Source organism: Microcebus murinus, chromosome X (assembly GCF_040939455.1).
Source record: "Microcebus murinus isolate Inina chromosome X, M.murinus_Inina_mat1.0, whole genome shotgun sequence".
Taxonomy (NCBI): Eukaryota; Metazoa; Chordata; class Mammalia; order Primates; family Cheirogaleidae; genus Microcebus; species Microcebus murinus.
In genome coordinates, this window is record NC_134136.1 from 96,474,005 (window position 1) to 96,497,697 (window position 23,693).

General features: G+C 32.2%; 1 protein-coding gene across 6 annotated transcripts in view; it reads left to right on the forward strand.

The window, feature by feature from the left end:
* The window catches only part of CNKSR2 (connector enhancer of kinase suppressor of Ras 2), a 268,980-nt gene that overhangs the window by 41,054 nt on the left and 204,233 nt on the right, over positions 1-23,693 (forward strand). For all 6 annotated transcript variants that reach the window (XR_012916031.1, XM_012784628.3, XM_020285003.2 and 3 more), the window contains exons 2-4: positions 1,175-1,338; positions 9,680-9,882; positions 21,355-21,442. Coding sequence is in view for 5 of the 6 variants with exons in the window: in XM_012784628.3 (XP_012640082.1) it covers positions 1,175-1,338; positions 9,680-9,882; positions 21,355-21,442 (455 nt within the window). In the remaining variant the exon portion in view is untranslated. The remainder of the gene's footprint in view (positions 1-1,174; positions 1,339-9,679; positions 9,883-21,354; positions 21,443-23,693) is intronic.

Sequence of the window (23,693 nt, forward strand, 5' to 3'; positions counted from 1 at the left end):
ATAGAGGAAACAAAGTAACTCAAGTTACTTTTAGGAAGTTTGAGAATATAGACATCTATGGCCTGTTACTAGACTCTGTCAGGAAGTTCTGCTTTTAGGACTAACTCTTTTTCTTCCTCAATGGCTAGATAACCTCTCTATTATGGGACATTGCTTCCTTTTGCACATCTGTTCTAACTCCATCTCTGTTTTTTATTTGCTTATAATTTCTGGTTCCTCATAATTTCAGCTGGAATGTAGCCCATTATAGCCTCTTGTCTCTCTCCTTGATATAATCAAGACCAGTTAGTTTCTGCTAATGCCTCATTTTCTTGGTATTCCTTACTTAAAATTTTAGAGAGTTAATTTTATTAGTCTAGTTCACCATTTATATCAGGCCATTTCATAGATGATTAAAGCTCAGTCAATCTATAGCCTGGCTAATCACTTATGAATGGTCCTGGATAGTCCTAGGAAAGACAGTTTGAAGGGTATAAAATCCAGTGTGGATTTCTACTTTTGGATTTCAGTAAAATCCAAATGATACAGATTAAGGAGTGCATCGCAGGTTAGGAAATAAAGGGAAGGGCCTGGGTCTGAAGAGGATGGCAAACTAGTGGGGAACACATGATCAAGGAAATCAAATAAAGGGGTTTGTTTTTTTTCTAAGATGGCAAAAGTTTGAACATAGAAGGAGTCAATGAATAGGAAATGGTTGAAACAAAGAGAGTTAATTATTAAAGTAGTGTTAAAGTAGCTAAAGAATGGGATTCCAAAATACAGGAAGATAGATTAGTCTAGTATAGGAAGACAGTTACCGCTCCCTCTGAACTGGGGTTAAAAAAAGAAAGGAAAACTGTGATTCAGATAAATTTGAAAGTAGAGGAACCTGCCTGCTAGCATACTTTATGAATAGTCAGCAAGGAGAACTGCCTAGAAGAAAGGTGAAGATTTCTAATAATTGCTGAGGAAAATTCAAATAGGAACCTAACAACTAGGAATATGATGAAGTGATGAAGTGATTTTTTTTCATTGTAGCCCATATATAGGTTAAGAAGAGGTGAATTATTGGATTAGTCCAGAGATAAAATGGATTTAGCTTGTAACATGATAGACTTAATGCATGCCCCCCAACACCACATTTGTTTGGTTCTACCATTTTTTCATTCTGATCTTCTATACTTTTATTTTGTAGGTCTTGATGACTGTTTGCAGCAGTACATTAAGAACTTTGAGAGGGAGAAGATCAGTGGAGACCAGCTGCTGCGCATCACACATCAGGAGCTAGAAGATCTGGGGGTAAGCCGCATTGGCCATCAAGAACTGATCTTGGAAGCAGTTGACCTTCTGTGTGCATTGGTAAGGATAAATAAACTGGTGTAAAGGGAAACTTCTTTTTTCATTCTTTTTTCCCCCTTTTGTTCCTTTTCTCCTTTTCCTTCTATTCTTTTGATAATTTAAATGCAATTAGGAAAAAACCTAATTCTCAACCAACTGGATATGGTATTTTCCTCCTTCCTGGAATTTGTTATATTAATGCCAAATGTCACATTAAAGAGGCTTATATTTCAACTGGTGACATAACATTTAGTCACTTGAAAAGCTTAAGTTAGAGCTTGCCAAGGAAGTTTTCATAGCAGCATTTGGGATATATAATTGTATACAATAAGTCACAAAGTGTATTCCCTTCTAAAAGTTTTAACTTAGTGTGACAAATACAAAGTAATCCTATTTTAGAAAAATTATCCCTAAAATAATTAAATTATTTGAGTGTCCTTTATGTATACATCCAGTGAAAATTAAATATTATACATTATATTGTTACTTTTTTATGTTAAAGAGCAATGCATACTTAGACAAGAAAAATCAATGTCAAAATAATCTTCCTGCAAGATTCCAAGAGTACATTAAATATTCTAAGAGGAAAATAGATTTTTTTTCATAATATTCTAAGAGGAACATAGATTTTTTCATGTTAGGTAAGATGAAACTAATCTTATTGGCTTTAAATTATTCCAGCTTTTTGTGAGGAGGGCCAGAGCTATAAAGAGAAAGAATGTGAACTATGTAATGTGATAACCCAGGTTTCAATCTTGGCTCAGTCAGTTACTAACACTTGTGGGCAAATAATTTCACTATAGGCTTAGTTATTTTTTTAAAATGGAGATACTAACAACTACCTCTTGGTGTTGTGCAAAGTAAATGATATGGTGTTTGTATAGTGCCTAATTAAGTGCCTGGCATAGTATGTATTCGATAAATAGTAACTATTATTGAGATGATAATGATTAAGAAGAAATGAGTAGATAAATGAACATAATTCAAGAGCCAATTAATGCACTCAGCACTGTGTTGTCAGATGTCAATAAGACCTAGTTTCTGCCCTCTTGAAAAACCTAATGGGGAAGAATGGCATACAAATAATCACAATACTGTAGTATAATTACTAAAATAAAAGTATGAGCTAAATATTATGGGAGCACAGAAGAGAAAATCAGTAGGTTTGATTGAGATAGATGTGTTCATATTGCAAAAGAGGTGATATTTAAGCAACCTAGTGGAGGATGAGTGTGTTTGGTAGGTAGAGGAAAAGAAGGAAGGACATTTCAGGTAGATAAACACAACACATACACAGGCACATGGAAAAAGAGCATGCATGGTATGCTTTAATGATGGCAAGCTATTTGGGATGACAAAAATGGGTGGGAAACAGTGACAGGAAATTAGGCTTTAAAAGATAGAATGGCGTCAGACTATATATAAAGTGCCTTAACATAATGATATTTGTACTTCCTAGCATAGGCATTGGAGAACCAACCAAGAATGATCAAACACTTGTTTTAAAATGGTAAACAATGATAGTGAAAAGGTTGGAGTGGGGTAGACATAAACCAAAGGGAAATTTGGTTTGTTTCCAAACAATTGAGAAATATTTGAAATAATCTACATAAGTAAAGACTAGGGCTTGAGCTAAGGATATGCAACAGGAATAGAGAAGATCTGGTGAATATGAGGGGTGAGGTAAAGGAGTTGAGAAAGATTCCATTTTTTCTAGCTACAGAGATAGAATAGTTTATTTTGTAATAATGAAGGGATTGAATTCATAGAAAGAAAGGAGATCACCCAGGGAGGGCCTGTGAAATGTAAAAACCAAGGATGCAGCTTGAGACTTAGGTTGGGAAGGAAGAAGAGGAAGCTTACAGAGTGGTCAGAAAAGCATGAAGATGACTAAGAAAGAGTTGTCACAAAAGCAAAGGGGAGTGTTATTTTTGTTTAGGGGAATCAATAATATCATCAGATTTCACTAAAAGCCAATAGGATAAGCAAGGAAAAAAGACCCGACTGAAAACATTTTCTAAAGAAGAATGGAATCTAAAACCAGATTGAGTAGCACCTCCCACTTACACATCAGTCTTACCTTCACTGTCATTTTCTCAGAGAGACATTCCTTGATTATTCCCTCATCCTCACTCAGTCTAAAATTAGCCCCTCACTATTTTCTCTCTCAACCTTCATCTTTGTAATTATATATTTATGGGTGTTTATTAAGTTAATGTCTTTTTCTTACCCTAGACTGTAAGCTATGTGGGAAAAGTGACTATACTTACTGGATGCCTAGTAGGTAGCAATAGTACCTACCAATAGTATATGTTCAATTAATATTTTTTTGAAAGTAATGATGGAGACATGCCACATTTTTTGCTTGATAGTTTAGGGAGGTTTTTATTTCTATATTCCTTAGATAAATAATTTCAGACCAGAATATGTACTTGTTCTCTATCTGAATCAGATCACAGAAATAATGCCTGAATTAAAAGATAGTACTCAAGATAAGGTAAGAACCCATAGTGTTCTTAGTGTACAAGTCTCCAAATTTGAGTCAGAGTGTCCCTGAAGGTGTAATAAAAGAGGCCTGGAGAGGGGCACAGGCTCTAACAGTTCCCTGTTTGTAACGTCATTTACAACAGTATGAGTTGGGTGTGTCAGAGCTAGAAGTCCAGGATATATATCTTATAAGCAGAGCTTTTTATAGATGAACCACTCATGTCATAGGCTCCCACACTGCCAGTTTGAGAAAGGAAAGATTGATGATTGACAGTGTTGCATACAGTCTCCACCTAGACTTTGGAGTTTGGCCCATGAACAAGGCTCTGCTCACCTAAACCTACTTAAAAGCATGTTATCAGAGATATATGTCTAGATCATTTCCATTTTAAAATTTGTTTTATTTATTTATTTATTTATTTACTTTGAGACAGAGTCTCCCTCTGTTGCCCGGGCTAGAGTACCGTGGCGTCAGCCTAGCTCACACCAACCTCAAACTCCTGGGCTTAAGTGATCCTCCTGCCTCAGCCTCCCAAGTAGCTGGGACCACAGGCATGTGTCACCATGTCTGAATAATTTTTTCTGTATATTTTTAGTTGGCCAATTTATTTCTTTCTGTTTTTAGTAGAGACGGGGTCTCGCTCTTGCTCAGGCTGGTTTCGAACTCCTGACCTTGAGTGATCCTCCTGCCTTGGCCTCCCAGAGGGCTAGGATTATAGGCGTGAGCCACTGTGCCAGCCAAGATCATTTATAAATTCAAGCCATAGAGTGGTAGTAAATCCCTTCACATGCTGAGCTTTAATCCTTCTACATTTCTGGGTTTAAGTACCATAGTGTTGTATCATTTGGATACTTCATTATGTAGTTGAACTTTTCTGGAAGTTAATGTAGAAAAAAACCACTAAATTTCTTTTTTTTTCTGTGTTTACTCAGCAATCAATTGGTCACATTCCCCAAAGAGGTCATATATTAAACTGCATTTTCACGCTTTCCTAATGGCTATCTGTCAGGAATTCAGAAGTGCAGATATCTTCCAGGTTATGCAATAGATATTTCCTAGTGATTGTACAGCAAGTTTCTGAATGGTGAATTCTCATTTCTACATGCCATAATGAAATCAAGAGGTGAAATCCTTCCTCAGCAAGCTGAGTTGACTAGACCATGAGTTGTACTTTTGGGAATGGGGAACTATACTCTGACCTCACTCCCCCTCAACTCCTGACTGTTCTTTGAAATTCAGCTTGCTCTGCTATGTCTTATCTCTCTGATCTCTACTGGCCTTTCTGTATTTTCCTTACATCTGCTATATTTATTTTTCTTTCAATAATTATATATTCATGCCCAAATAATGCTGGGAATGCAAAGATGAAAAAGACATAGAGTCTGTACTCTTAAGATGTATATAGTCCACTAAGGAAGACAATAGTAAACAAAAGACAATATAGATTTAAGAAAATCCCAGGACAGTCCAGAAGGGAATGATAAACACTGCTGAGGGATTTAGTAAGTGTAGATAATATTTGCACTGCATCTTGCAGGATAAGTGGATGTTTACCAGACCAAAAAGTTGGGAAAAAGTTATTTTGGAAGAAGACATATCATGTTGTATAAAGACAGAATTGTGAAAGAATATGGAATACTTAGAAAAAAATGAGAATTTTGATTTGGCTGATGCAGAGTGGAAATTGATGAGAAGACAAGCAACTTATACCTTGTATCACATATTAATTCTTTGCTTAAATTCTTTAGTCCTCCAATTCATAGAGGGCTCCTCAAAGGAAGACACCTTTGTCCAATTCATAGTTTTTTTCTTCAGCTTTCTGCCCAGTGCTTAGCTCATAGGAGATGTTAAATTAATACTATCTTACTGAATTAAACTACCTTTCTCCAGGGAACTATAATTTTTTTTTTCTCGTACCTACACAACCTTTGACTCTGAAGTTTCTGTTCCTAGTGTAAGGAAGACACAGAAAAAATACCAAATTCCTTTTATTTCTTTTTAAGCTATACTATATATTTTTGTGTGCTTTGTCTTGAAATCAGTCCTGACGGAATAAATGTTATGACACCTGATGAAAATCAAAGGTTTATTTAGTCATTTGTTCATTCACAAAACATATATTAAGCATTAAGTATATGGTTTGCATCTTGTTATTCTAGAAAGAAGTAAGCTGTTCATGATTTGGAGGTGTATTAATCTTTCATACTATTATGCTATCATTTAGTATGCTTAAACAGAGAGCAAAGAATATTAAGTGAAAGAGTAAAAATATAAATAAATACATATAGTTTAATATATAGCCCTTAATTTGTGTTCTGACAATTTACCTTTTATTGGAAACTAAGTGAATCATTTATGACAGGATAAAAACAGTTTTCATTTCATTCTTCATGTACTTTTTATATAATAGGCACTTTGCATGAAAAATTCGATGTTTGCAATTGCTAAGATTTATTTCTTTGCAATATAATTGTTTGATTCATTCATCTTAAAATAATTTATTTTCAAAAAAATTCATTAAAACAAGCTTTTTAGGACTCACTCATATTTATAAAGCAAAGTATTATAAACCTAAACACCTGCTACATGATTCATTCAAATTAAGAACTCTAAATAAAATGGCATTGACATTGTAAACTATGTAGTACCAATATTGAATAATTTTAGTTAAGTGTTTAGTGAGAATTTACCATTAATGAGGATATAACCAATTTGATTTTCTAAAATTTTAAGTGTGTTTCTTCGTGTTGTTTTTGCATGCATATGATTGAAAGAAAAGATATGAACTTAGCACCAATTCATTAAGACTAGACTGCCCATGTTGAATCATTTCGGAGTCATGACTGGTTCCTGGCACACATGTTAATGGCCAAGTATATGAACAAATAGGTAATATATAGGACAAAGAAAGCAACTAAATACATTTCACATCAAAGTTTTTGTGTTCTCAAGGTAGTCCTTTTTATACCAGTAGTAATACCCAGTTTTCCCATTCATATCCAGTAGAAAGCAAATCTGTGATGAATAAACCTGCATTTTTAAAAAGTTAAGATAGTACTTTTCATCTCCATAACCCTGGCCAAAAGCAAAAGGGTGCTTCATTTACTTGTTGATTCTTTAACTGTTAGTCAAGGGTGTGTGATTTACTGATGACTTAGCAAGTATAAAGAAACTATCTGCTTTCATGAAAGAAATAGCAAGAAGTTATCTGTGTTAGCAGTAATTGATTTTGAGTTACTTATCTTTGAGAATTGTGATGATAAAAATAAACTTGAGAGATTAATGTATCTCTTTTATTAAAATAGTAGCACATAGATGCTGTTACAGATAGCTTCTAATCTATTTTTATACTTTTCTAGGTTTTTTTCTAAATGCTAGTTATATTCATTAACTAGGATAAATTTTGAAAAATTTCTTCTCCATCCTCTACTATATATTTTTTGTCTCTTATTGCCACTGCATTCCTCTGTCCTCCCCATTTTTCACCTCTATTCCACAAAGATTTTTTTTTAGGAGGTTTCCAAGTTAGGAGACCTCTCAAGGTATCCTTCCAGGTTTTGTCCAGAATATTTTTCTATTCTTGAATCACATTAAAAAATAATGTTAGTATCTTAAATTTTGAAGTCTTCAAAATATTTTTACTTTGCTTTCAGATTTTTATTTATAAGAAGATCAGTATTATTTTAAAATTATTTTTTCCTTTTCTAATAAATCATTTGAGAAATAATTTAAATTGATCTTTTATGGAGGCTAATGGCTATAGAGTAAAAGATTAGTTACCAGGTTGATTGATTCAGTTCCTCTCTAATAAACTATTATAATTTGAGCTTCTCTAAGAAATTATTATAATTTATAAACAAATCTTTCCTCATTAAACTTATTAATAAACAAAAATGAAAAATGCAAATACTTTGTACTTCAGAGAAAATGCTTTAATATAGGGAAAAACTTCTGGAAATACTCTTAAGCACTTCAGAGGTATCATTTATAGTTAATTGATATAGCTATAAATCATTCTTATCTAGTCATTAGAAAATATCTTTTATAAACTTATAAGAGGATTTCCTTCATAATATAATGACAAGCTGGACAAAATCTCCCAAATGTTTCACAAATAATCTATTCTCAGATGCAATAGAATTTGGATGGAATGTCATTTTATTTGTACAAGCCAAACCTTTTAACTAGAGAGAAAATATTGCAATTCATATTAAACAGTGACTATTTAATATACTGTTATTTTACAAAACAAATCTGTAACTCTAAAAAAGAATATCCTTTTAATAAAAATGTAAATTCCAAGCAAAGAACAAGCAGACTTTTGTTCTTATTAAATCTTTAATGATAATATACATACTTGATATTTAATATTTATGCATCAAAACCTTCCTCTCTCCCCTCCTTTTTTCTCCACTATGTTCTCGGTTTTTGTAAATTACCTTAGGAAAAAAATAAGCTTAACTTTTATATAAAGTGGGTACCCAGTGGTTGTTGACTTAGAAACACAGCTAAATTTATTTACTTTATTTACCATTTATTTTTCTTTGTTACTTTTTGTCTTCCATTTTGCTTCAGTTTTTTTCACTATTGTTATCAGAACAGGAGTAGAATATTGATGCTAAAGGATGTGGTAGAGGAATCCCCTCACAGATAGCCTGGTGACTTGAGTCCCATTCTGAACTCTGTCTAATCTAAGTACTGAGCTCTTTAACCTATTAAACAAAATCTCCCTATACCTCAGTTTCCTGAACTATAAAAGCAAGATAGGAAGATAAGTCAAATTTAGCCTTTCAGGCCCAAATAAATTCTAACATTCTTCGAGTTTTATGGTTATCTATAAGATGATAATACTTTCAATTTTATATAAAACAGTAATGTACATGCTGCTGCATAGTTTGGTCAGGGTTATCCTTTGATCAGATTAACCAGCCTTTCTTTAGGAGTGTTTTACAACACACAATTAGCTGGTTTAAATTTTAATTGTAACTAACAAAAAATTTCCCTAAAGTTGGAGGGGATTCTATAATCATTTTCTATTTGAAGATAGTAAAAAGGCTTATTATATTTAGTCATATAACCCCCTTTTGCAATAATGTGTAGCAGACAAAATATTTAGGATAAATTAATAATTAATATTACAAATTGAAAAGTGAGAACAAGGAAAAGAAGAAAAAATATATGCTTACCAATAAGTCACTGTGATTGTTTTGGGTGTGCTTCATATTTAACTTTGAGCTAATGCAGCCAGGAGAAAAGTAAAAATAAGTTTAGTTTCATAATTTGTGTGATAAAAAAGAGAAAGTATATTAGTTACCCTGAGGAAGCAGAGTTTTTCCTGATATAAAAGAAACTTCTTATAAATAGAGGACACAGAAAAAAAGTGTATTACATGTAATTTATTTATTACTTTTTCATTTTATTGTTGGGTTATGTTTATTTTCCTAACTTTAAAGAAGCATAATTCTTTCTATTACCTATATTCATGCCTATGCATGTGCTAGTTGAATAGATAATCAAAATAATTGTTGATAATAATTAATTTCACAAGTAAATGAATGTAGGTTTTAGTTTTAAAAAATAAACTTATGGATCCTTACAATCTTGCTGTCTTGGGTGGCATAGCTCCATGATATAATGCCCTCATCTTTCCGTGTTCATACTAATACTTACCTTTTATTGTTATTTCTTTATCTGACATCTCCCCAAATCCTCACTTGACTATGGGCTCCACTGGGCCAGAAATCCTATCTTATTCATTTGTAACTAAGACTTGTCCCATTGTCTGTGCATAGGAAAATACTTAGTAAATATTTTAATGAATGAATAAAATATTGACTTTCAATATATTTGTTCTCTCTCTTCTTTATAATTCAGAATTATGGCTTGGAAACAGAAAATCTAAAAACCCTTTCTCACAAGTTGAATGCATCTGCCAAAAATCTACAGAATTTTATAACAGGAAGGAGAAGAAGTGGCCATTATGACGGGAGGACCAGTCGAAAATTGCCAAACGACTTTCTGACCTCGGTTGTGGATCTGATTGGAGCAGCCAAGAGTCTGCTTGCCTGGTTGGACAGGTAAAATCATCTACATATTTTATAAGTATTCCTTTCTCAGACACTAGTTTGAATATAACATTATTTGGTTTTCTTGTGAAAGAATTAAACACGTAGAGGAGTGCCAAGTAATGTCTAATTATGATTCATCATAATATAGGAATATCATCAAATAGATAGTAATCTTTTGTAAAATTTTATATCCAACTAAGTAGCCAATCAGTAATTAATCTCTGACAACTGTAAAATACCCTCTCTGCTTTATAAGTAAGGCCATTATTTGGCTGTCGTAACAAAATTTATAGTACTATCTTGTCTTCTGATTTTCTTTATTCTTTTTATTAATTGGTCATATTTAAGGAAGTGACCATTGGAATTGTAGAAACTGTTTTCAGTGGGTAATTAGACACTGACACTTTCATAACATGCATTGCATATCTCCTTACCGTTGCTTTATTCATATTCATTCTCTATTATGATTCACATTGCACAATTTTAGATATCATAAGTATACTTTTAAACTTTTTTTTATTTTAGTTCATTTTCATTTGTCTTGAAATACATAAAATAGCATAACAGTTTTCATATTATGAAAAGAGTTAGATTAAAAATCATATGCTGTATATAGGTAAACATTATAATGGTAAAATATAGCTGATTATAAAAAAACTAAATAAGCTCTCTACTTTCAGTTTTGAAATTTTTTATAATTGGCATGTACTATGTTATACTGGTTAAATAATCAAATTTTAAAATATTCTGTCTCTCATAAGAAACTCTGATAATATACATTTTACCAGAATTCTTTCTTGAATAAATGTCAGTAGGATATACATATATGTGCACACACATCAGTATTCCATTTTGGCTTTTGAGAAACATGAGGCCTTATATTAAAAGTATTTGTATTTTTAAGGTAAAAAGATCATTTTGCTTAATTTTATATTCCCTAATGTATATATTCTTACACATAATATAAAGTGATGACACTAAATTGAAATCTTAACACCAAGCTGTATATTACTAGCTTTTTGATAATTAATTAATGGACAGCATGTTTCTTTTGCATTATGACATCATTAAAATTTTTCATAATTGTCTAAATCACATTTATCAACTGTTTAAAGTAATTGCATTTTAGATATATACATTCTAAAAGTCATTAGTGGTCAGTAAGTAGAATATGGCTTAGTTCTTAATTAATATAATATACTTGTAACAGATATTTGATTTTTTTAAATTTCAGAATATTATGGGGGTATAAATGTTTAGGTTACATATATTGCCTTTGCCCCACCTGAGTCAGAGCTACAAGTGTGCCCATCCCCCAGATAGTGCACACCACACCCATTAGGCATGAATATACCCATCCCCTCCCCCCTCCTCCCACCTGCTCAACATCTGATGAATGTTACTGCTATATGTGGTATAGTGGTGAGCATAACTGCCTTCCAAGCACATATTTGATTTTAGATCGATCTTCTTTTATTTTATAATACTGTAATCTGCCCTATAATTGTAAATTCGCTAAGCCTTGATATTTGTATTTAGTAATTCCATTATATTTTCTTTTTATACTAGCATTTGTTAGATAGATAAGTTCTTAGAGTAATTATAGAATGTTTTTACTTCTTGATGACAGAAATGACTATTTATAGAATTACATAAATGGCTTCTCATGCTATAGTAGTCTCTGAGATTTTATTGTATTATTTTTTTGTCACGGTATTACGTTTATCATCTAATAAGATACTCTGGGTAAATGCCAGTTCATCTACGCATGCAAAAATACATGAAAACACATATAACAATCCATGAAGTCAGTGTTTTATGTTTGTGTCACAGGAAGAGAAAATGTGACAAAAAGACTGAAAGATAATTTAAGTCATCTCTTAGGCTTCCCATTGCTGCAAAGCTTTACACAGTACTTTGTGTTATACCATACTGTGATGATCAATTAAATCAAAGCCCATTTAACATTTTCACCATGAAAATACATGCTTAAAAGGAAACAAAAAGACAACTTTGTGATAACTTTAATATCTTCTATTGATGCCTTTGTAAATTGAAAAAAGAACTGAAGTATATATTTTGAAAGATATTTCACAGAAAATTCACAACTCCAGGATGGCTTGCCTTAATGATGATGCTATAACAGCTTAAATTTTAAAAAGAAAAGCAGAAGGAGAAAAATAGAAGAAAAAAAGAAAAGATTCTTTGTCATCTCAATGCATTTGGACTTAATGCTGAAGGAAGTTGGGGGTTGGGGTTAGGGTCATTATTGTGCTCAGATCTGTGAATTTCAGAGATTATTTGGGATATAGTGTTGGGAAAGAGTAGAGAAGAGTAAGGCTAGAAGAAGGGAAACAAGTTAGGAGCCTCTTTTAAGAATTAATCTTGCCGCTGCTACTTGTGATTCTGATGATAGCATTGATGATTGTAATATCTGTTGAGCACTAATACTTCCAGATACACTTAGTTAATCAAAACAGCCCTAGAAGGGTTTTCTTCATTTTACATATAGGAAAACTAGGATTTAGGGAGGTTAAGTTCAAATCCAAATGGCAAGTAAGTGGTACAGCAAGGATTTAATCCCAACAGTCAGATTATAGAGTTAATCTTCACCACTGCTGTTTGTTGAGATTTTTAATTAGACATGAAGCAGTAAGGATGAAAGAATGTTAGTTATTTATGCAGATAAGTAAGACTTGACAACAGTTAAGATCTAGAGAGTAAGGGAAAGGGAGACATCTGGGATGAATAAGAGATATCTGACTTGGCTCACCTAGTGCATCGTGGTACCCTTTCCAAAATAGGAGGTCTAAGTAGAGTTTTCCAATGGATTCCTCTTATCCTGCTCTATTTTCCATAACACTTAGACCATTCTAACATATTGTATAATTTACTCATGTATTATGTTTATTGTTTTCATCTGACTGTTCTTTATGTGATATATGCCTCAAGAGAGCAGGGATTTTTCATATACTTTGTTCACTGATATCATAATTATCTAGTGCAGTTCCTAGCCTGTAGTGGCTGCTCACTAAATATTTTTGAATGTGTGGAGAGAAGTGGTGTAAGGAATGAGCCCTATGGACCACCAATAATTAAAGGATGGTTAGAAGTTGAGCATATGGAAAAATATAAGAAAGCATACCCAGAGAAGTAGGAAGAAATTAGCTGAGAGTAGTGCCATGGAAGCCACTACAAAAGGTTATAAGGAAAAAAGGAAGTGGTCAGTAGGGTCAAATGCTGCTGAGAGATTAGGTAGGATAAGGACTGAAAAGTGTGTGGTTAATTAGGAATTCAGAATGTATGTGAATTTAGTTGGTTGGAAGTTAAAGGTAAGTGAGAATTCCTCCTTGAAAAAAATTTTATGTGAAATTATTTGTAGTTCAGGATAGTTTTATATAATAATAACTTCTTATAATAATATTTATATAATAACTTTTATATAATATAATAACTTCCCCTACTAACAGAGATTTTTAATCTGTTAGTGATTATGGAAAGAAAGAAAGGAAAATGGTGAGTGCTACCAATATATTTGGGGACTTGACTTTGCTTCCTCCTCTGCTGTGGGTTGTATGAATATCTTAACTGCTCCTTGGCTCATATATATTTCAGAAGGTCCTGAGATCAATCTAAATTTAATAGGATTTTATCTATAGCTGTGCCAGGGTGGATGTGTGTATGATTTATATTTTTATGTTTTTCAAAGAAAAACAATGTTTTCTAGGTAGCAGCAGGAATGCAAGCCAACACTCCACATGGCCTCTTGTTTCAGTGTGTCCTACAAACTTTACACAGGAAACAACACACATTAATCACATGTTAGAAAAGCCAAGAGCAGCATTCTCCCTAACCATTATTGTGAATCCCTGCCTAAATGCATTGTGATATACTATAAAAGAGCAAGGGACTGAGAGAGTTGAGTATCAGATCTGCCTCTAGCCCTCTATAACTTGAACTTTAACCTCTGTTTTTATTTTATTTTTAAATTAAGATGTAGGACCTGCAGAATTTGATGATCTCTTTTAAGCACTAATAGTCTATAATTCACTGAACTTGTTCACCAAAGCCATATGAGGAACATTTCCAACTTATTTTCCTTTATATAATATCAAAGGATAAACTCCAAAAAAATTTTGTTAGTGACTTTACATTCATTATTTAAGTCCTTGCCTCTTATCTAAATAAATCTAGTTAATATTTTTGTTTTATCTTAAGTTCTAGAAAAAATTAATTGTTCTGTCTTTATCCTTTCTTTATATAAGGTAAGAATGTGTCTTGTATTTTTTATTTTTCTTTGCTTTTCAAGAACTTATAACTTAAATAATTATAAAAAGTTCCATAGAAATGATGTTGACTAAAAATTCTTAATATTTCTGTTTGTCACTATAGATTTGCTTTAATTGGGGGGATTTAAAATGGCCATTGCAAGCAAATGTTGCCAAACATTTGATCTTTAACCTTAATTTATTCCTTTGATATACAATATAATTCTTTAGTTGAAGAATAAAACATTTTGTCAGTTAAATATTATTTTGATGCTAAACAACTGTTTTCAATTTTATATAATAATAAGTTTTTTGGCATTAAGAAACTTTCATTACATTTTAGAGAGAGCTTGCATACACAGCAATATGATTTGGGCTTATTACAATTTTTATTTTGTGTTACTTGAAGGAGGAAAAACAGAGTAGGTGAAAATCTTTAATTTTATTCTAGATACTCAACTACCGTGTCTCCCCCAAAATAAGACAGGGTCTTACATTTATTTTTCCTCAAGAAGACACCGTAGGGCTTATTTTCAGGGGATATGTTATTTTTTTTAAGTATGGTATAACAATCTACATTTATGCAAATATAGTTAAGTCGTCTTCTTCTGGAACATCATCATAGTAAAATGGCAGCCACAGCTTTCCTTCTTCCCCCTGGGGACACACAATACTTAAAGCAGAGCATCCCGCTCTTCACTTCACTGAGGAAACTTTCCCCTCAAAGCCTCAGCCAGGACCTGACCGGGGGAGCCAACCTTGTTGGTGGGGCTGCCCACACCTCTCCAGTCACCTCTGGGATAGTAGCTGTCACGATGGGGCAGATGAGAAGGGCTGCTCGTCTTTACCACTCCTCCAGGAAATGCATGGGTTGTGCAGACAGGCTGCGTAGCCACGCCCATCACTAGGTCTTATTCTCAGGGTAGGACTTATATTGCACAAATGCTTAGAAATCCTGCTAGGGCTTATTTTATGGGTAGGTCTTATTTTCAGGGCAACACGGTAAATGCATTATATACACACACATATATCAACTCATTGAATTCTAATAAAGCAGAAGTCATTATCCCTAGTTTACATATGAGACTTTAAGTAACTTGCTTAAAGTCTTTCATCTAGTATGAAAATTATACTTTGAATTTTTTGTGTCTGACACTAAAGCCCTGTTGTTTTTCCTCCTTCATGTTCCTTTGTCATGCTGCATCTCCTTTTGAATACCGTCTAATTCTTGAGGATTTTGAGGAAGTGATTCTTAGGAATGTGGCAAATAAACGTTTATTTACACTTTGGTATTTCTCTTCAAAAGCTAGGCAAGACTACCACTTCTCTGTTTTTGACCTCAATCCTCAAATTGCTACATAGAATTTTATTTATGAAAAATATTTATTTCACTATTTATGATAAAAGTTTATTTTTTCTCTCATTTTTAGCATTAATATCTCATTTTAGTTGTTTATAAACTACTTTCAAGATCACTCTATTTTAAAGGGATCAATGAGATTTTTTTGGTATCATTGGAAACTTAAGTGTTTATGGCATAAGAGTTAGTGTGCTAGGAAAAATGTTTACAACTCACAAAAATTCCAATTTCAATGGAGCTTCCATTTAAATGGATATATTTTTCAAAGACCAGCTTTGTATATTTCTTAAATAAGGTAAAATCTAAGGCTAACAACATTGCTTTTTATCCCCATTTTAAATATTTACTTGAATGAAACATCAAACTTTCCCAGAGAAAAAGGCTCAGAGGTGAATCACATTTGCTAGCTTTACTGTTTGTTTTCAATGCATGGTTTACTTGTCTATTTTTAACCTACATCCTGCTGTTTTATGACACCTCATCTTTCTTGTAGTTTTCTGTAGCTCTGCCAAATCAATCTATACTCAGAGGTTTACAGATCACTATACGTATCATGTTGTATGGGAGCATCAGTAAAAATGTTCAGAATTATTATTGAATAGAAAATGTTTATTTTGCTATTAATAGTGAAAGTTTATTTTCTCTCATTTTTAGCATTTCTCTCATTCTAGCATTAATACCTAGTTCTAATTGTTTATAAAATACCTTTTAATACTATTCTATTTTGAAAAGATCAATGAGATCTCTTGATACTATTGAAAACATTTTATATATATAAGGCAAAAGAGTTTAAGGAGCTAGAGAAAAATGTTTTCTTTGAAAAAAAGATTTCTTTGAAATTTTTTGCCTTATATAAAAAATGATTAAACTAATTTCTTCTTCCATGCTAAGAAACGGTAGGACAAAAATTCTATACCAGAAAAAAATTATAGCTACCAAGAAAATACATTAAATACCACCAGATACTGTGGCTTATTATTGTTTGGTCTCATTTCCTTTCATGTGCTCATTGCTCTTCACTTGGCACCAGTTGTTCCAGAGAAGTGCAGTGATGTTAGCACTACCGCTATTGGACTACCCTCAGGCTTCATGTCATGCCAGTGTGAGAAATAGTAAAGCATTCCAGATTTTCCTTATTAATTTCTTAGCTTTCCTTATTGGCTTCTAATATGTTTACGATTTCTGAACCATTAATAACCTTTCCATAAATGTAATGCAAACAAATGTAAATGTAATCAAATTTAAGAAGAATGTATGAAGAATTATTTCTTATACAGCCGTAAATCTTTGTACTGGAGAGAAATATAAGCATCATATTATCCATATGATCATTTTAGAATGACACTTGCTTAATTTTTAAGGTCTAAATAGGATAAGCCCTGCAACTGACATTTATCAGTGAACCAAGGATTGTATCTATTTTTTTTCTTTCTAGCATCAAAAAGCTTTTTTGCTATGAATTTAATTTTCTTTACTTCGAGTCATTTTGTTCTTTTTGTAAATACCCTCACTCTAATTAGGATTTCATCAGACCTAAAAACAACTTTCTCTCTTTAGGGGTGTGTGTGTGTGTGTGTGTGTGTGTGTGTGTGTGTGTGTGTGTGTGTGTGTGTGTGTGATCATGTTCAGTTATTCTACAGAGATCCATTTTCAATTTCATAGATACATGATCATTAAGTCATGATTGAGTGATTATCTTTGGTGACCCACAAAGATTATAACCCTGTCTGTCGGCCTTTTATCCTTATTTATATGTGTGTATAGCCAAAATCATCATATCAAACATTAATATCTACTAGCTAAGAATGACTCTTAGTGTGGTTTTATATGTTTTGCCTTTAAGATGAAAACTTTAGGGGAATTCTTAATCACTACAAAATAAAATCCATGTTTTCCTTGGCATATGTTTAGATATTTTTCCATTTTCTTGAAATTTAGTCTTGAATGAGAAGCTTGTCCTACTTAAAATATGAGTGGTCAGGAGAGTGGATAACATTCCTTAGTATTCAGTTTACTGCAGGCATTCAGTCATCAAATAGATTTTTCCTTTTGTATTTTGAAGATCAAATGAGATTCTTTTAAGTACTTACGGGGAAAAAATCATGCTGTACTTCATATCATCACTTTTGAATGAAGTTTTTAGATTTTATAAACAGACTCTGACCTTTACAAACCTAGGAACCCAAAGTCTTTCATAATCATGCCAGAAGCATTTTTAAATTCTTAATTTAAAATGCCAGTTTTTATGCTTTAATGCAGTAAAAATTGTCTTTAGGTAATTTTTAATTAATGATTTTTTTCTCGAAGTGCTTATATTTTATATCTTTTAAAAAATTATTGAGGCCTAATTTTCATTCTATACAATTCACCCATTTTCAGTATATAGTTTGATGAGTTTTAGTAAATTTAGATACCAGTATGTAGCCATCTCTACAATTCAGTTTTAGAAAACTTCCATCAGGATGGATTTTTTAAAAGCTGGTTTCTATTTAAAGAGGTTATTTTTTAAAAAAACTGAGGTCAATTACTTAATGACATTTTTTTCTAATTAACTTCATTGGAATTCTTAATGTCTCCTTCCATTTTAGTAAATTATGTTGAAAAATATACTGAGTTTTAGAATATAAATAGACAAATTAGTGGAAGAGAGCCCAAAATAGACTATGGTGCAGTCATGTGTCTCTTAATGACAGGGATATGTTCTGAAAAATGCATCGTTAAGCAATTTTGTCATTGTGTGAACATTATAGAGTATGCTTACACAAACCTAGGTGGTATAGCCTACTACACACCTGAGCTATGTGATATAGCTCATTGCTTCTGGGCTACAAACCTATATACGTGACTGTAATGAATGCTGTAGCAAATTGAAACAGAATGGTAAGTATTTGTGTATATAAACATATCTAAACATCGAAAAGGTACAGTAAAAATACAATATTATAATCTTAAGGGACCATCATCATATATGTGGTCCATTGTTGACTGAAATGTTGTTATGCAATGCATGACTGTATGTAGAAACAATTAGAAAACAATATGTTAAAACCACTGGAAAAAGAAAGGGTCATTTTATAAGTGGTAGTAGGGCAGTTGGTTAAGCCTTTGAAAAATATATTAATTATGATACAGTACTATCTGTTTGCTAAAATAAATTTTAGGCATATCAGTTATCTAAATGGAAAATATAAATTTATAAGAAAATTAGAAAAAAATAGGCAAAATCATTTCTAGATATAGAAAGGTTTTCTAAGTATTAAAAGAAAATATGGAATAAAATAGAAAGGAATATGCTGCCTGACTTTGACTACATAAAAATGAAAAACATGTAACAAAGGATAAGACAGAAGACAAGCTGGGAAAAATACTTACAACAAACAGATATAAGAAGCATATAATGTATACAAATTGATAAAACAAAAATACAGCAAAATGTAACAGTTGATCATATAAATAGTTCAAAAAAGTAGAAATTGAAGTTGCCAATGTGCATATCAAACAACAGAACTCTAAAGGGCATGAAGCAAAAACTGACAGAACTGGAAAAAGAAATAGAATAAATCCACAATTATAGACTTCATTTCCTCTCTCTCAACTAGGCCGGGCGCGGTGGCTCACACCTGTAATCCTAGCACTCTGGGAGGCCGAGGTGGGCAGATTGCTCGAGGTCAGCCGTTCAAAACCAGCCTGAGCAAGAGCAAGACTACAGCTCTACTATAAATAGAAAGAAATTAATTGGCCAACAGAAAAAATTAGCCAGACATGGTGGTGCATGCCTGTAGTCCCAGCTACTCGGGAAGCTGAGGTAGAGGATTGCTTGAGCCCAGGAGTTTGAGGTTGCTGTGAGCTAGGCTGACATCATGGCACTCTAACCCGGGCAACAGAGTGAGACTCTGTCTCAAAAAAAAAAAAAAAAAAAAAAAAAGAATTGAGAAAACTAGACAAAGAATTAAATACTACCACAAACCACAGACTATAATTGACATTTTTAGAGTACTTCATCCAACTTACTGAATCCAAATTCAAATTTGTTTCAAGTACCCATGGAATATTCACCAAGATAGATCATATCTGCATCATAAACAAATTTCAACAAATTTAAATGAGTTGAAATCAGACAATGAAATCAAACTAAAACTCAAAACAACTTAATTCTAAGTAATCCAGTGGTCAAAGAGGAAGTCTCAAGGAAAATAAAAAGTAATACATTGAACAGAATGAAAATACAACAAATCATAATTTGTGGCACACAGCTAAAGCAGTGCTGAAAGGGAAATTTATAGCACTCAATGCTTATATTTGAAAAGAAGAAAGATCGCAAGTCAGTAACCTAAGTTCCCATCTCAAGAAAATAGAAGAATAAGAGCAAAATAAGCACAAAGGAAGCAGAAGAGAGCAAGTAATAATAAGGACAGAAATCAATGAAATTGAAAACAAACATAAACACAATAGAGAAGTCAATCCAAATTTAAAAGTTAATAAAGGAATACCCCAAAGAACTCTTTGTATATAAATGGACTCTTTGTATATAGATGAAATAGACCAATTCCTTAAAAACACTACCAATTCTTAACCCAAGATGAAATAGATACTTTTTCTAATCCTATAACTTTTAAAGAAAGTAAATAGTACTTAGGAACATTTTGGGATAAGAAAAAGAGCTCCAGGCCCAGATGATTTGACTGGTGAATTCTAAATATTAAAAGAAGAAATAATATCAGTTTTCATCATCTATTGCAGAAATAGAGGAGGGAACACTTCCCATCAATCATTTTATGAAGTAATTATTATCCTGATAACCAAAATCCAATAAAGACAGTACAAGAAAATAATGCAAAAAAACCCTAAAGACCAATATTTTTCATGAACTTAGATATTAAAATTCTCAACAAAATATCAACAAACCAAATCCAACCATGTATAAAAAGAATTATACACCATGACTAAGTGGGATTTATTCTAGGTCTATAAAAGTGCTTCAAATACTCATAGTTGTATGGGACCACTGTCACGTATATGGTCCATTGTTGGCTGAATGTTGCTATGTGGTACATAACTGTATACAGAATCATTTAGAAAACAATACGTTAAAACCACTAGAAAAAGAAAGGGTCATTTAATAAATAATAGTGGGGTACTTGGTGTTAAGCCTTTGGAAAATAAATAATTATAGAGAAAATAAATCAATATACAGATACACCACATCAATGGGCTAAAGAATAAAAATTGTATGATCATATTAGTTAATGTAGAAAAAGCATTTAATAGGATACTATACCCAGTCATGAGAAAAATTATCAGCAAGTAGGAGTAGAGTGGAATTACCTCAACTTAATAAAAAGCATGTATAAAAAGCACACAGCTAACCTTATACTACATTATGAAAGACTGAATGCTTTACTCTTAATATCGGGGCTAAGGCAAGACTGCTATCTAATGTCTAATATCTATCCACTTCTATCTAATATCATATTGGAAGTCATATCTAGTGCAGAAGGAAAGAAAAAATGAAAGGCAGGTTAGGAAGAAATAAAGCTTTCCCTATTTTCAGGTAATGTGTGTTTTTGTAGAAAAATCCAAAGCAATCTAAAAAAAAAACCCAGAAATCTGTTAGAACTAGTGAGTTTAGCAAGGTAGAAATTTGATAGAAAGAAATTTGTTTCTTGAATTTAATTCTCTTCCAAACATTTGTCTCAATTTTTTTCCTTTAAATAAGTCCTGAATATTTTTATCAATATATAAACTTCAGAACAATTTATTTCATATTATTCACAATCTTATTTTAGGCTATTGTATTTTGGGACTTTTCAAAAGCTATTCCTAGTAATCACAGTTTTTCTTTTCCATTTATAGGTCACCATTTGCTGCTGTGACAGACTATTCAGTTACAAGGAATAATGTCATACAGCTCTGCCTGGAATTAACAACAATCGTGCAACAGGTATTGGCTGACAAACTTTTCTTCTGTCAGTTTATTAGCAATTTCATAATCTAACAATGAGAATTATCCCATTTACCAAGAGTTTGTAAGATGCTTGTTTGTAAGGTTCTCATTCATATACAAATGGTTCTAAAGAAACCAAATACATAATTATTTATTGGGAAACTATGCATATAGCCCAATTAACTTACTAGAAGATATAAAAGGAATCTGAACCTCTAAATATATCATTATAATAAGATCATAATGACTGTTAGTCTCACATTTTCAATGGGGATGACTAACGTATATTGCCTTTCACAAAATTAAATTACCCCCCTTAGATAACAATCTCAGATTTTTGCTCTGAGACATTATTAGTTTCACTTATGTATGTACATATATAAACAAATATGCATAATAGCTTTTAACAATGGTCTAATTACCTGAACTGATTTTTCACTTTGAATGTTATCTAAACCAGGGATTCTAAAATCAAATGCCTTCAGGAGGCCAGCAGCTAATATAAATGTTTGAATCAAGCCTAATATAAGACAAAGAGAAATGGTAGAGAGTAGGGTGAACTTACTAGTACATATTCTGCAAAAACGTATTTAAATCTAATAACAACACACATCTGAGAAATCTGAGGCTTGCAACCATCACTCTGTGTATCAGTCTATTGCTGCTGCTGTTTTCTCAGGATGCCATTTTTTTAATGATATAGAAATAGGGAAAGCAGAGGATAATATATGATGATACAAAAGATTATTAGATAAATGAGGAAAATTTATTATTTAATTTATCCTTCTCTCTGTCCTTCATTACCAGGAATAATTGTGAGTTTCTTATATTGCCTATATTCCTCAAAGAAATAAGAACTTTTACTAATATAGATATAAATCCTTCAGCATATTTTTTGTTATACTGTACAGATTTTACTTGGATCATTTCTCTGAAACTGCAGGTTTTAAGATGTTTTTCATTATAGACCTTAGAGTAATTTTGTGACTTCCAATTGTGGAACACATTAGGCATTATATCATGGCAATGAGAAAGTCAGAAACTCATTGCTGTTTAGTTAAAGAGACATTCATGAAGATGGTAGATATTTTATGAGTTTTGAAGTATCCTAACAGTCTTACTGTATGTCTTCATATTTGGTGTCAGTAACTTTCATTTCTGAACTTCAAAGATCTCAACTGGATAGTAAGGAGAAGAATGGCATTTTAGGGCAAGGGTCAGCAAATGCTTTCTGTAAAAGGCCAGATAGTAAATATTTAGGGCCTTGTGGGCTATACAGTATCTATTGCAAGTACTCAACTCTGTAGTTCTGTTTCTCATATATTGTTCTAGGGTGCAGAGGCAAAAGAGCAATAATATAACCTATGGATAATTTGTCTTCTAGTTCTGAATTGTCCATAGCATTTCTTTTTTAAAAAATCTATTTTCTAAAGCTTCATTTCTCTTAAAGGCATTAAACTTGACAAGGTTTGAGATGTGGATAACAGATTATTAATTTCTTCCCTTTTACTATGAGAAAAAGAAATTGATTTAAAGGGTACCTATTACATAGTATTTGTACAGTAATCATTCCTCACCTTTGAATATTGTGTATGTGTTCTGTAGCAACCTATATACAAACAATAATATTAACAGTAATTATTATACTTATTATTTGCTACATAAGATCTGTGATAACCATATTATATGTGTTTTTTGAGTATTTTCATTTATATATGAGACCCAACACAACTGAAATACATGGAACTAAATGGATAAATTAAAAGTTTATTTTCAACTTTCTATACATTAAAAACTTATTTCTATGAGAAAGCAAGCAATATGATGTCAACTTCCAAAATAATTTCAAGCATAATTATAATAGAAAAGTGGGTGTTTTTCATTTTTCATGTCTCTTCCAAACATCTGGAACTGGATGACCAGTTTTAGATTTACTTTTGAGTAATTTGCCAACACTTGGTTGCCTTATAAACCAAGACTACAATTCTAACTAGCAACCATGTTACATTTTCTTGAAAATCTCAAAGGAGGGTATCAGGGGATTTATTGCTACTTAATTCATACATACCTAGTGCTTTCCTATATCAAAAAGGGATGAGCAAAATGATCTTGAAAAAAACTCCCTTTCTTTTAACTTTCCCGTATAGGATTAGATCAGAAATGTAGAATTTTCTATGTTTAGAACTCACAGGCTGTATTTTGAAGAGGATGTCGTGCCCTTCTTAGAACATTTTGCTCTTTCATTATC